At 41.4% G+C, this 13,520-nt stretch overlaps 1 protein-coding gene across 3 annotated transcripts in view; it reads right to left on the bottom strand.

The window, feature by feature from the left end:
* ascc3 (activating signal cointegrator 1 complex subunit 3) overlaps nucleotides 1-13,520 on the bottom strand; it is a 251,624-nt gene that overhangs the window by 232,230 nt on the left and 5,874 nt on the right. For all 3 annotated transcript variants that reach the window (XM_041793322.1, XM_041793323.1, XM_041793324.1), the window contains exons 3-4: nucleotides 9,136-9,286; nucleotides 3,564-4,141 (exon numbers count right to left, since the gene is read on the bottom strand). In XM_041793322.1, the coding sequence (XP_041649256.1) occupies nucleotides 3,564-4,141; nucleotides 9,136-9,286 (729 nt within the window). The remainder of the gene's footprint in view (nucleotides 1-3,563; nucleotides 4,142-9,135; nucleotides 9,287-13,520) is intronic.

The raw sequence follows: 13,520 nt of genomic DNA, 5'->3' as shown, positions 1-13,520 counted from the left end.
CAAGCTTGTTGTTCTATTGATGTGCTGTTGACTTTCTTGGCCAGGACACTCTTATATAGGAGATTCTTGATCTCAGGGAGGTTCTCTTGGTTAAATAAACTAGAAATAATACCAACAAAAGCTCGTACATATCCTGGCTAAATCTTGTTTTTATTACTTTGCAAGTTTATGTATTTGTGTATTCAATGTGTGATTCCTGAACATTGAGAGGAAAGCTAACCAGAGTCCTTGTTGCACAAGCTTAGCCAGCCAATAGAGGTGATTGTGATTTCAAGCCTGACTTCTCTAAACTCAGGACTACACCTCACTATGCCTGCTGACTTCTCTGGTCTCAGGACTACACCTTACTATGCCTGCTGACTTCTCTGGTCTCAGGACTACACCTTACTATGCCTGCTGACTTCTTTGGACTCAGGACTACACCTTACAATGCCTGCTGACTTCTCTGGTCCCAGGACTACACCTCACCCATCTCATATACAGATTTGCACAAATTCATCTCTGTTTGTTTGGTCCATATACATAATATATTTTTTATCTTTTAAACAGTGCTATGTTGCTTTTACCTTTAGCACAGGTTGTGTTCTTGTACAGTTCAAAAAATATTTGTACCGACCGACTGACCACCCATACATCCATCCACTCACACTCACAGCTTGGGACCTGGCTGTCCCTGGCTACAGGGGACAGCTGAGAATAAAAGTTTGGATCCAGTAGTGTGTAGCTGCGTTTCCAAAAACGTTACCCAGTCCTCCAGAGCTACAAATAAACCACATGTAATACATGTACTAGGGATGCACCGATCCACCTTTTCTGGTCTCGATACCGATTCCGATACCAGGATTGGTATCGGTGCATCCCTAACATGTACCATTGTCGGTAAAGGAGGATGGGGGAAAACTGAATGTTCCGCACACAGAGCAGAGCAGCTGAGGCTAAGCTGGGCTAAGTTGTGGTAAAAGATGAACGGGAGGCTAAGAGAAAAGCAGCTCAACGGCGAGGGTGCTTGTTGTGAACTATATGTACGCATAAACGCACAACAGCTATGAAACAGTAGTGATGAGAGGAAGAAAGAGTAACAAAAATTAACTGCAGTGCAATCGAGACATAGGAAATCAGCATCCGCTCCGTCTTTGGGTGTGTAATGGTGGTGACAAAGAGAGATGCTGGAAAAGAGCAGCTGTACTAAGGAAGTGACGCAATACGCTCACCGTATGTCAGCACATCGGCCGTATCGGTGGATCTGAGGGGGACCAACATGAAGTGAAAAAAACTAATTTTGGAGTTTTATACAAAATCTATACATATTTATGATATTGTCATGGTTCCAGTTTTGAACCAGTACACCCATGAAGTCCTCTGAGGCCCCGTTTACATGAGATTTTGCTTCGTTTTCCATTTTCGTTTCCAAAAAGTTGTTTTGTTGCTTTGTTGGAGAAGTACAGTTAAATTCAAAGAGAGAGGAGCACGAACAGTACACTGGTGTCGGCCATCTTTGTTTTGTTTTGGCCTTCCCATCCGCTCATGCATTAAAAGCCTACTCACTCATGGATATTTACTGCAGCCGCAGTTCGCATGTCCGTTTTCAGAAAGTGCCGGTTTCCCTGTTTACATGGAGACAGAGACAGGGCATTTTGAAAAACTTCCACTTTAGAGCCCGTTTCCAAAAAGTTCCGTTTTCAGGCACCAAAACGCTGCTGCCGTGTAAATGGACAGCCAAAACGCTGCCAAAACTTTTGCGTTTTTTACTTGAAAATCTTGTTGTATAAACGGGGCCTGAGAGGTCTGAGTGACTATTGGAGCAATAGGGAGGTTTGCAAAGCGAGACATCCAGACATCCAGACAGCTCTTCAATCATAGCAGTAAGATTTAAATAAATAAATAAAGTCTAAGAACACTGGTCTTTGAATGAAAATGTGGACTGGCTTGATTTGAGGCCCTTAGATCCATTATTAAAGTCTAATTCACAAGCAAGATTAAAATAGAGTTTAAGATTACTTCAAGATTCTTTTATTTCCAATGGGTTATTTTGACAAAATAAGGCCAAAGTCATGTAGTAAGTTGGAAATGTCTATAAAGATTACGAAGTAAAGGCCAAGGACATCATAAATGCAGCAGCTGGATCAAACCCAAAGGCCTGTTGTTGTTTAAGGTCAAGGTTATTGAATCAATAAAAGCACAAAGATAAAATATAACATTAAGAAGGATCAAACTAATGTCAGAGAAATGCTGAAAACTGACTGTTTCTACGCTCAGGGTCAAACTGATCTTTAAAGGTCATCACCAGCTCTGAAGGAAAGATACAGCAGCCTCAAATCATCATTCATCATCATGGGTTCATCTCATAAATCACAGAAGTGTATGATTCAAAACACAGCAGTTACTGGAGAATGGGGGTATTTATCTTCACACTCCTAGTCAGAAATAAGCAGATATGTTTACACCTCATCCCTGTGGGAGAGTTTGTTTCCACCAACACGTAGTCTGTCAGTGACTGAAGCATTTGGTGAACTTATTGTGGATAGAGTCTACAAAGACGATGCCTTCACAGACTGACCAACAAACCATTAAGGGCCATGTGCAGCACAAACGTCTGAGTAGAATGAAAGCAGAGCAAATACTGAGATGTGTAAACAACTAAATCCTGTCTTCGGAGGAGATTTCTCTGATGGAAATGAAGATTTGGTTTTATGTTTAAGCTGAGAGAGGCTGCTACTTCCTGGTCCTGGTGAGTCTTACTTTAACTGTAAAGTGTAAGTAACACTGAGGCTTGACTTGGACTTAGGCCTGATTTATGCTCATGAGTCGAAGCTATGCCAGAGTGTCTGCTGTAGGTCTGCACAGCCATGAACCCTAAGCAAAGGCCTACCGTTGCAGCTGACATGCACCCCCTCAAAAATGCAATTACACATCATGACTACACAAACTGCAAGGCTCAGGATTGGTCCTCTGGTTAGCGCTGGGTAACTGCAAACCTCTGAGTAACGTCTACTCTACAGGCATGTCTTTTGTACTGTGCTGCAACACAGTTCAGGTAAATCAGTGGTTCCAGCTGAAATGACAGAACTTGATCGTCATTACTTTGACAGGACAGTGGCTAGAGTTGGGGTGTAAGAGACAGACAGAGTGACACGATATGCTGAAAAGAAACTACACCTTGATTTGAGCCCCGGCCCCTGGTATGGAGGACTATAGCCTCTCTACACCTGTCTACTAGGCCATCAGAACTCCTAGTCAGACATTTTCCATACTTAAAAAAAATCTCAATTTTTTGATCAGTATAAACCTTGAAAATAGTTTCAAAGACATAACCTGGGGATAAACTATTGAACACAATCTTCTCTAAATATAAATACATATATTTTCTATCAATAGACATTAGATCTTGGGTCAAGTTCAGAGTGATTTTTTCTGGTTAAAAATATTGCATTAATTTTTTCTAACCAGACCCTCTGTGGCTATTTCTTCTTTCAGTCTGTTTTGTACTGAGTTGTATCTGTGGACCATGATTGGCTTTTTTTAACCTGCATAAGAGAATAAACTGTGTTAGTCATGGCACAAACCTCATTCTGCAGCTCGTCGTCGCTCCTGTGGGAGGCCAGCATCTCAAACAGGGAGGTGCACAGCTCCTCCGGACTTGAAGAAATCATGTTTCCTCCATTCAGATATTTCTCCACCTCTGATCGGAGGATGCCTCCATCCCCTGAGCCCAGAGACCTTCCTGATGTGGACGCCTCTCCCTCCGCACCAGTCTTCTTCCCACTCTGCTGGTTGTTGAGGAAGTTGATAAAGTCAAGACTCACGTCCTCCTCACTGAGTCCGGAGTATGGCAGCTCCTCCAGAGGGTCCAGCGTGTAGCATTCATACGAGAAGGCGATGTTGCGTCCAAACGAGGAGCCTCGCTGGGGGTGGTGTCGGGAGCTCTGGGTCTGGATAAAGTCCTCGACATGGGCATCTCCGAGTGGAGCCACCAGCCGAGCCACGGAGGCGCAGGAGGCCTCGGCTGCAGATGACGGAAAGGGCCCAAACATCTGTTTGATGGAGCGGGTCTCCTCTGTGCCAACATGATCTTTGTTGTGGAAAGTCTCGAACAGAAAGACAGCCGCACTCTGTATGGCCTCCTGACCCTGATCCGCCCCCACTGTAACACAAAATTTTATAATTTTAATGTCACGAAATCTAGACTATCAGAGGAGCATTTAATGATCGATGGACATAAGACAACCCAGGAGCCTCTCAATATTCCCTGGAGGTTAGACAAAGCAACGAGGGTTAGAAGAAGATCTCAGAGCACAAAGTCATACAGTGTTTTCACTATTATACTACCGTTCACTTAGAAAAGAGGTTCTTGTGCTCTTGTGTTCCTCTCTCACTATGTTTCAAAGAGAAACACAGAGCCAAACCAAATGGCTGGGAATCTCAGCCTGTTGAAAAGCTGGAGGATGAAGCCGACCGTTTCTACTGGAACATTTTCAGCTAGAATACAAGGTCTGAGTTCCACCAGAAAAATTCAGAACATTTTACAAATTAAAGGAGCAAAACAACAGGAGATACTAGGACAAACTGCAACACCTCACAGTGAAACCTTTGTGCAGAGGAAAAGTCAGCTGGATTCTGCATTACTGAGCAATTCCCACAGGATATTTGCTGTTGAGGGTGTGGTAGAACTGGGCAATATGACTTATCATTTATCTCAGTATTTATGTATCATGTATCATTAATGCAGATCAGGGTGCTTCAACCCTTCTTCCCCCTAAAACAAACCTCTGACAGCATCATGAACTCAAGTCTGGGAAGAGGAGCACAGAAACATGATTTAATAAGCCTCACTTCTTCATACCTGCACCAGCACTTTAAGTTTCATTTCTCTCCTGCTGAAGTGTGTCGAGCTGCTACTGATTATACCTTATTATCTGATGTAGGTGTTTTCAATAATAGCACTCAAGCAAAATAACAGTTTTAAACTTCAATTTTCAAGAGCCTGATGGGAACATTTAACTCAGCCTTAGCTGTGGAGCTGATTTCGTTACACATCCAAAGAGTTTATAACTGCCTCCCTTTCCGCTTTTAACTCTGCAGCCCAATTTTTTGCACTGTCGTGTTAAGTTAACCTGTTTTTTTCCTGCTTTTGGCTGGTTTCACAGGCAGATGTCCAGCAGATAAGGATATTATCCTTTGTCCAGCTGAAAAATAGTCCATGTCAATCGCCAAACATGTGAATAGTGAATACTGCGATTACATATTATATACTGTGTTACCTCAATATATATGCTGCAAGAATCCTTTCATTAAAGTCAAAGTAATAAAAACTCAAAGTACTTTTTTTCTATAATCTACTTCCTATTAGGTGCAGCCGGTTGTTTACGCACGCAACACAGCACATGGCGAATTTAAAACTACATAAGGACATTTCCAGTATGGATGGGCCTGGATGGATGGAGTGAGGAATAATGAATAATGCACATGGCTGAGTGGCATCAACACTGATGCAACAGCTGGACAAGGACAGGCCAAGAATGAGCAGAGAGTTGTTGAGTTGTTAAATACAACTGATGACCACCTCTCAGATGAAGTGGGACTCTATTCACGTCGTGCAAAAAAGCATAGATTGTTGTGGCTGATGATTAGGGCACCATCTCAGTTTCCTGGGGCTATTTGCTCTGAGCATTCCAGCTAAAATCTGCAGATGCAGTCACAGTGAACACAACTTCAGCTAGGAAACCACCATGGTTGGATTTGACAGTGTAAGCAGTGATTACAGTTGTAAGGACTACTACTGGACAACTGTTGGTAAGACTCAGTTTTTATTTATAATGCAGAGTTTTTGTCTAGTTAACGGTGCACTCCTTAGTTATTAACTTGGAGGATTTGTTTGTGTTTGTGGCTGTTTCAAACTACTAAGTTACAATATGCTTAGAGCTAACAGCGCTAATGTGAAGCTAAATGCTGTTGTTGTTAAACTGAAGGAGTCCATTGTTCAACTTGGCTGCATGTGTGTTAGGAAAGGCTCACAACTTTCACTCTGTTTGCTTAAACAACTTACAGGAGGACCAATAAAAGAATGCCTTTCCATCGTCATTTCCAAGGCCTGGTCAAGCAGGCCTTAATAACAGAGTCACAGGGACCTCAAAGCTGGGGTTCTACTGTGTTGGACTCTGGTCATTTTAAATTTAGTGCAGATATTAAGCTGTTTAGCAGTGTTTCAAGTTTTGTAATTTTTTGGAGGACTGGCCGCCATTTTGGCAGGAGCCAGAAAGTGTAGCATAAACCAGGGCTAAACGATTTTCTTATTTGGAAAATAATCTAATTGCAATTTTTTTCTCCAATGTCATGATTGCAATTTGATATGCGATTATTCTTTAACTCTTTTTTTCCTAAACAAGGGCTGAAAAGTTCTTTAAAATATCTAATTATGATGATTTTGACTCATATTCCATATTGGATATAATTGGTGCACTGAAGGGTTTTTGCAATTCTCATATTTAATAAAAAAAAAAAAGTTTAAAAAAAGATGAAGGTAGGATTTTTTAAAGACTTTTCTGAAAAAACTGGCACTTCTATGATTGCATGATATGTCATGCATAGCATCTCTGCTGCAAAAAAAGTTTTAAACTGCATTTTTGACACAAATTTCAGGTCAAAGAAATATTGCACCTTCTGCGATTTGAAAATTGCGACAGGCAACATTGCGATTTAGCCCTGAGCCATTACAGGTGATTAGCAGTAGTGCTGGACTCAACATAAACCAGGTCAGTCTTCTGCAGCTCACAGCTTGTGTTAAAGCCCCAGACAGGGTTGCTCTCCAAAGCAAGCACACTTGCTGTATGTTGCTGTTATTACAGTCATTAAACTGGAGCCTATCTGGTTACACGGATAGACTCTGACCCAAAAAGACTGAATGTTGTAACATAATCTGAAGGTGCTTTGATGAGCAGCTTTGAGTGATTTTGGTTGGTTTTTGATTGGATTGTATGTTACAGGCTTCATCACAGGTAGAAAAAGTAATGAAATCACATATCTTGGCCTTGTTTTTTTTTAAAAAAAACACATAAATACAGCACTTTAACAAGTGTGTGGAGACTTTTAATAGCCAGTCCTCACAGAGCACTGTTTTCACTAAGCAGAATCTCTGACTGAAAACAGTTTTCAGAGATTCAGTGTTTTTTAACTGAGAGCCCCCTGGTGGTGGAATTTACATCCTTTGAGTTGAAAAAAATGAAAGTTTAAAATAAAACTTGTCATAGCAGTATTTACAGCTCTACAGAGGGGCCTGCAGCTTTTTCCCTTGGTAATATTATCTCACTGTGTAAGGTCCTTCACATTCCAAACAACCACCTCTACCAGAAGTGCAACTTACAAAAAGAAATACAGATTAATTGTCCAATTAGAGGAAAATGTTGGAGGGACAGAGGGAGAAAAGAGTGAAGAGGGGTGGAGAGGCAGAGGCAGGCGAAAACAGATGAAAAGGACTTATACCAATTAAAATGGTCTAAAAGCAGCAGACTGCAAACACATGAGCACAATGGCAGCTTTCATCGTCTGCAGGGTTTAAAAGCATTTTTTTTATCTTATTTAGTTGCAGCCGCATCGGCTGAGAGCAGGTTCAACGCATAAAGACACAACAAATACTGTTTTTCTATACTGGCAAGAGAGATAAGAGAAAAATACCACAAACAGAGAGAAGAGCAAACTAAATTAAAATGATCACAAGCTTTCACAAGAGCGCTCCATAATTGACTCGTGAAGTTCAGCGAACACCTCAAGTCATAAAGGGAGGATTACAGCGAACACCTGTTTCTCCCTGGAGCAAATCTAAAATGTTTTCATTAGTGAGGGAACATTTTTAATTGATTTGAGCACACAGTTATCTCTCTCTTGTCCCTGGACCTCAAATAAACCCGTGGACCTTGGCATGACAGCAAAAGCAGTGTTTTTCTCCTCCTGCTTTTCCACGTCCCCAATGCCAGCGTTGAAAATAGGAATTTATCACCCTAGGACAGCCTGACATCTCTGGCTTGTGTCCTTTTTGTCACTTGTCCTATCTTCACTTTAGACCTGCCTGTTCCCCCGGACCAAAACATCTCTCTTCTCTTGTTCAAGAACGCGGGGGAGAACCACTCAGCATTTTCAGAACATCTGATCTAGATCTGATGTAGGAAACCTTTCTGAGAGCCAACTCATTCAGCCAAGACATTTCTAACAACGCTATGATAACCTACGATACAACAGACCAACATGGCATGAAATGTCACAACACGACACAACAGGACATGACACAATACCACACAACATAAGACAGGACAGAATATGACACAACACCATCCCAGTAGGATAGGATCCAGATTACACCACAAGATACACTGTCTGACACGACACCACACAATGTATTTGTCAGGATTAGTGCTTTATCATTTGGTAACAATGTGTGGTGGAGCTAATCCTGGACAATGTTGCGATTTGCAATTGAAATTAAAATAGAATACAAAAATGGTATCATAGATCTAGCTGCCTGGTTTTTGAGGAAAATGCAGAAAATAATGATAGTGGCATGAATAAAATACAAAACCTGAATTATTTACAGTATTGCTTTTAAAATAACTTTATATTTTTGAGAAGAGTTTTTCCTTTTTAAATAAAGGTACTTAAAAGGTACTACAAAGGGACAAAGTGGCAGTATTATAAAATCAAGGGGGGGCATATTCTGCAAAAATAACTTTTTCAAGCTTTTCTAACAAAATATGTCCCCTGGCCTGTCCACAATCCCCTTAAAGTACCAGAAAAATCCATTCCCTTTCCCCTCTCTTTTTCCACCTTTCAGAAAATGTGTGGTGAAACAAGCCGTTCTCAGATTTTCCCCTCATGACCTGATGTGGGGGGTAAGCACCGCCCCACTTGGAGGAAAGTTACGCCCTCCTCTCCTGATCCTCCTCCATCAGCTGAGATGCCAGATACCAGACCTAACCAGACCTAACCTTAACCAGAGGAACAAAAACTTCCAACGCCATTTGAATGATAGGTTTTAGACAGGAAGCCTTTAGCAGAAAAGAGGATTTTCTAACTCCGTACACAGTTTTCAAACATGTTTTACTACTCTGAAAAACATTACTATGGATTTGAGGCAGAGGAGTTAATTACCAATCTGTTTGGCTGCCAGAAGGAGGCTCTTCAGCTCCTGACTGACAGCTTGCTGCTTCGCCTTGTCCTGATGCTCGGTGCAGAAATGGACAATCTTCTGCCACGTCAGGCCCTCTTTGGCAAACAGCTCCCGTCTCTTCAGCCGTTTGGTCTAAAAGGAGCCAGGGAGAGAAAATCAGTAAGACATCAAGAAGGAAAAAGACATCAGTGCTCACTTCTCTGATAATCACAAGTGTTTCTAACAGACAACTAATGCTTAGATAACACCTACGTAGTCCTAAAAGTCCCTGATATTTCTCAGAAATATTTGTGAGAGCAGTTTCAGCTGTGTCAGTGTCATCAGTCATTTCTTTAGTCAAGTTTATCTCATACAGCCACTATTTTATAATTAATCATGATCTATCACCCCGACTTTTTCCTTAGGCATGTCTTCAAACTAAATTATTCCTGTGAATCATTCAATCAGAAGTTTTTGGCGTATATCCGACTTAATGAAAATGCCAATCTTGTTTCTGTTTGTGTCTTTATTCTGAAATTGCCTGTCAGTGTGACAGTGTTAGCTGGTCTGAGGTTGTTGCAGGTGGAAATCTCTGTCCAGTCATTCTGGTGTATCTTCCTATGTGTGCCGTTGTGCTTTCACCATGGAGTTTACACACACTATAATATAGTAATATTATAGAAGTGTAGAGTAGTAGAGAACAGAAGAGTTCTCAGGCGGCAGTGATGGCACAGACTTACAGCCTGCAAGTCTCTCTGTCCTAAACACCCGTCACCACCTGTACTTACTGAGGCTGTTAGAATGAATTTCGGGGTTCGAATATAATGTGAATATGTAAAAAATCATAAATATTCAAAAGCTGAAGTTACTATTCGAGTGTGTTTTTTAAATATTTTTGTTTGTAATCGTTCTCCAGTCTCTCCCCTCTCTCCTTGGCCTCTACTTCACCCATATGTAGGTGTAGGAACCAAATGTTTCGTCACATGACACGTGGCATGATGAACAAGAAAAGTTTTCACACTTAAAACACAGCCACCATTGGAGATGTTTGGGGATGTTTATCGCCAGGGTGGTGCACACTCTGGTGATGATTTGGCAAGTAAGGCTTCCTTACATCAAGAGGTGCTGACGAACGAGAGTAAAACCGCGATGCCCACCGACAGTAACCTGCTGTCATGGTGGAAAACGTTCAGTCCAGGTATCCTCTCCTGTCCCAGCTGGCATGCCGTTACCTGTGCATCCCAGGCACCTCCGTCAGGGCAAAGAGGGTTTTCTCCACAGCTGAGATGATAGTAAACAAAAAAACACCCTGTTCTTGATTCAGAAGACGTGGATCACCTCAAGTTTTGAGGTAAAAACATGTAGGGACAAGATTGTACCAACATTTTTTAAATGTTTTGTTCATTATAAACACGATGTCATCACCGCTGAAAGCAGCGCAATTTAATTATTTTTGTTTGACAGTGAATTTCTAACCCGTTTGTTAGTTTTAAAGTTGATGATCAGTACCAAAATACTTCATAAAGGCCTCTAAATGGAGCAGGTGGCTGTGTTTTCACTAAAAAAGTACATAAAAATAAACTTTGACTACTTTTGCTTCTGTGACTATGTCGCTCGGCTGGCCTGTGAATGCCTTGGGATCCCCCGGGAAGAGCTGGACGAAGTGGCCGGGGAGAGGGAAGTCTGGGCTTCCCTGCTTAGGCGGCTGCCCTGCGACCCGACCTCAGATAAGCAGAGGAAGATGGATGGATACTTTTGCTTTAGCTCGTTATTTCTTCATTGCAATCTGTAATGTAATATTGGAGAGTTCTCTAGTGGACAAATGTGTAACTACACAGTGATTAAAGCAACTGAACGTTTCACATACATATTAATAAATGTGCATAAATATTCAAATATAATTCGAAATCTTTAAAAAATAATAAATGAAATTTGAATGAGACTGTAGATAAATATTGACAGCCCTAGTCCTTACTGAGGAGTGTTCTCTGTCAAACCAGTGCTGCACACAAACTTCTGAGCTAACCCAGCCAGGATGAACAGGGATAAGATTTCAGTCATGTTTGATCTCATGCAGTGGTGCTGGTATATAATCTACCCTGGTATATAAGACACGGCCAATTTTAAAAAGACTAAATAGTTTAAAAAGTGTTGCTTGTACTCCAAATTTAACTGTATCAGTCCATGTACTTGGTAAAGCTCAGCAATTATTGAAAATTTAAATGAAAGCGCAGTAAGGCCTACTGCAGTGTAGGGCAGAAAAACGCCCTCAGTGTAGAGCTGGGCAATAATCGAAAAATAATCAAAACCAACATTTAGAGCCTCTAACCAACCAAAAACAGCCATGTCAATTATTTCGGTTTGTTCCTTGTAATTCCCTCTCTACTACTGCAACACCCCTTTAAAACAAACTACTGGCTGTGTGGCTCTGTGAGGTAGCCAGGTGTCACAAGGAATGCAGCCTCCTGGAAACCCAAGAGAAGAAGAAGTACGGGTCATGTGACACTGTCCCATCCATAAACTGTAGACCTGTGCATGCTCCTTTCAGTTATTTGTTTTAAAGTTATACAGATATTTACAGAACAAACAGCTGGAGGTTGGGGGTGGAATAATCATTCATTGATTGTAATCAAGATAAAAATTTCCATTAATGGTGATTTTGATTTTTGCCATAATCGCCCAGCCCTGCCTCAGCATCGGCTGTTTGTGTCACCTTCTTAAAGCGCTCTTAGTTGAAAACCATTTAACTGTTGAACAGCGCTGCTCTCATCAGTGTCACTTCTCCCTCACTAGCCAATCAAAATCAAGAAGAGGCGGGACTTCCGATGACAGTGGAAGAGAAACTGATCTGACTCTGACTGTCTTCTGAGTGATATTTCACTGAAATACAGAAATATGAATCGCATAGAGCCATTCAAAACAATGTTACAGATTCTACCAAGGAAAGAAAGTCTTTTTTTGTAATATAGCAGCAAGGAGCACTGGTGAGAAGCGCTCTGAAAATGAGGTTATCTGTGCTCTCAGTCAGCTATGGACGCAGGAACTACAGTTTTTTCAGCAGAGATGTTAGGCTCTACACTTACTGCAAACATTGAGGGACACATTTTTCTGGGATACTTTACAAAAACTCCACCTGGCCTGAATTCTGTATGTTCTTCTTAATCAAAATGAGAATGGCATACAAAGATCACTCCTTCAGTACAATGGTTCATATCAAATCTGCAGTAAGAGTCAGCCCATGTGTGATAGTATAACATTTTGTTGGTTTTAACACAGAATGGTTTGACTAGAATTTCCAACCAGCCATCTATTGATTTATTGCTCGTGGTTTTTTAAAATATAGACGACATGAGGAACGCATATGCAAGTTTATAGTCCCTGACTAGGGATGGGTACCGAATTCGGTACTTTTATAGGTACCCTATGGGTCAAACGGTAAAAAAATCAAAAATCAAACGGTACCAGGTTTCGGTGCCTAAACACCTCCTTGTGAATGCAAGGAAGAGGAAGAGTAGTCAATTTTCCATGTAGGACGTGAACATAGCATTGCACGTGAGTAATACGCCATCAGCAGCTAACTGAATCAACAAAACAAGCATGGCTGAAAGAAGCAGTCGAAGGTAGCGCTCCACTTTTCAAAATACGATGCAGGTTACGCTGCAATATTAGGGACATGAAGTTCAAGGTTTACCACGGAAATACTTCAAATCTGAGGAAGCGGTGTGATGATGATGATGATTCAGTTCTGCTCCCACTGTTTCCTGGTCGTTCGCCCCCCTCCCTCACTCTCTCGTATCAAATCCTCACGTTACACACCATGACTCACGCGTTTATCATGTGGATATCAACCATGGAAATATAGCAGATAAAGGGATACGTTTGTTCTCTCAGTCACCCAACAGACACTGGATTAAGTCACGGTACGGACTGCCTAGTGTGAGTGCATCCTAAAAGTTGCTCTCCATCTCTCCATCTCTCTACAGCTGGTGCAGTATGAAGCTCTCTGTCAGGATGGATGGATCCAGAGAGACTCTGAAGGAGTGACAGCGTCACAGGCTCATCTTCGCTGCTTATTTTCATCACAGAATGAAACAATTTTCCACTTTCTGTTAACTTTTTGCAGTGAATACAAATAGAACGTAGCAGATCCGGTGTGCACGGTTCGGGTGTGTGGCGTTTTTCGTATTAAGGCTCGGTTATCTTCTGCATAGACGGTCACATGATTGATTGAAGGAGCAGACTCTGCTCTAACCAGGGAAAGATGGCGTCTTAGTTTAGTTGGAAAAAGAACTGCGTGAGGACAGAAGATGTGCAGAACACGTAGTTCATGGCAGAGAAAGTAGTTTGTTTACTTTCATCGGTAAAATTTTATACCTTTATTTATTTA

The sequence above is a fragment of the Cheilinus undulatus genome, linkage group 8 (genome assembly GCF_018320785.1).
Source record: "Cheilinus undulatus linkage group 8, ASM1832078v1, whole genome shotgun sequence".
NCBI classification, from domain to species: domain Eukaryota; kingdom Metazoa; phylum Chordata; class Actinopteri; order Labriformes; family Labridae; genus Cheilinus; species Cheilinus undulatus.
The sequence above is the reverse complement of the archived record's forward strand: the minus strand, read 5'-3'. Positions and strand labels throughout refer to the sequence as shown.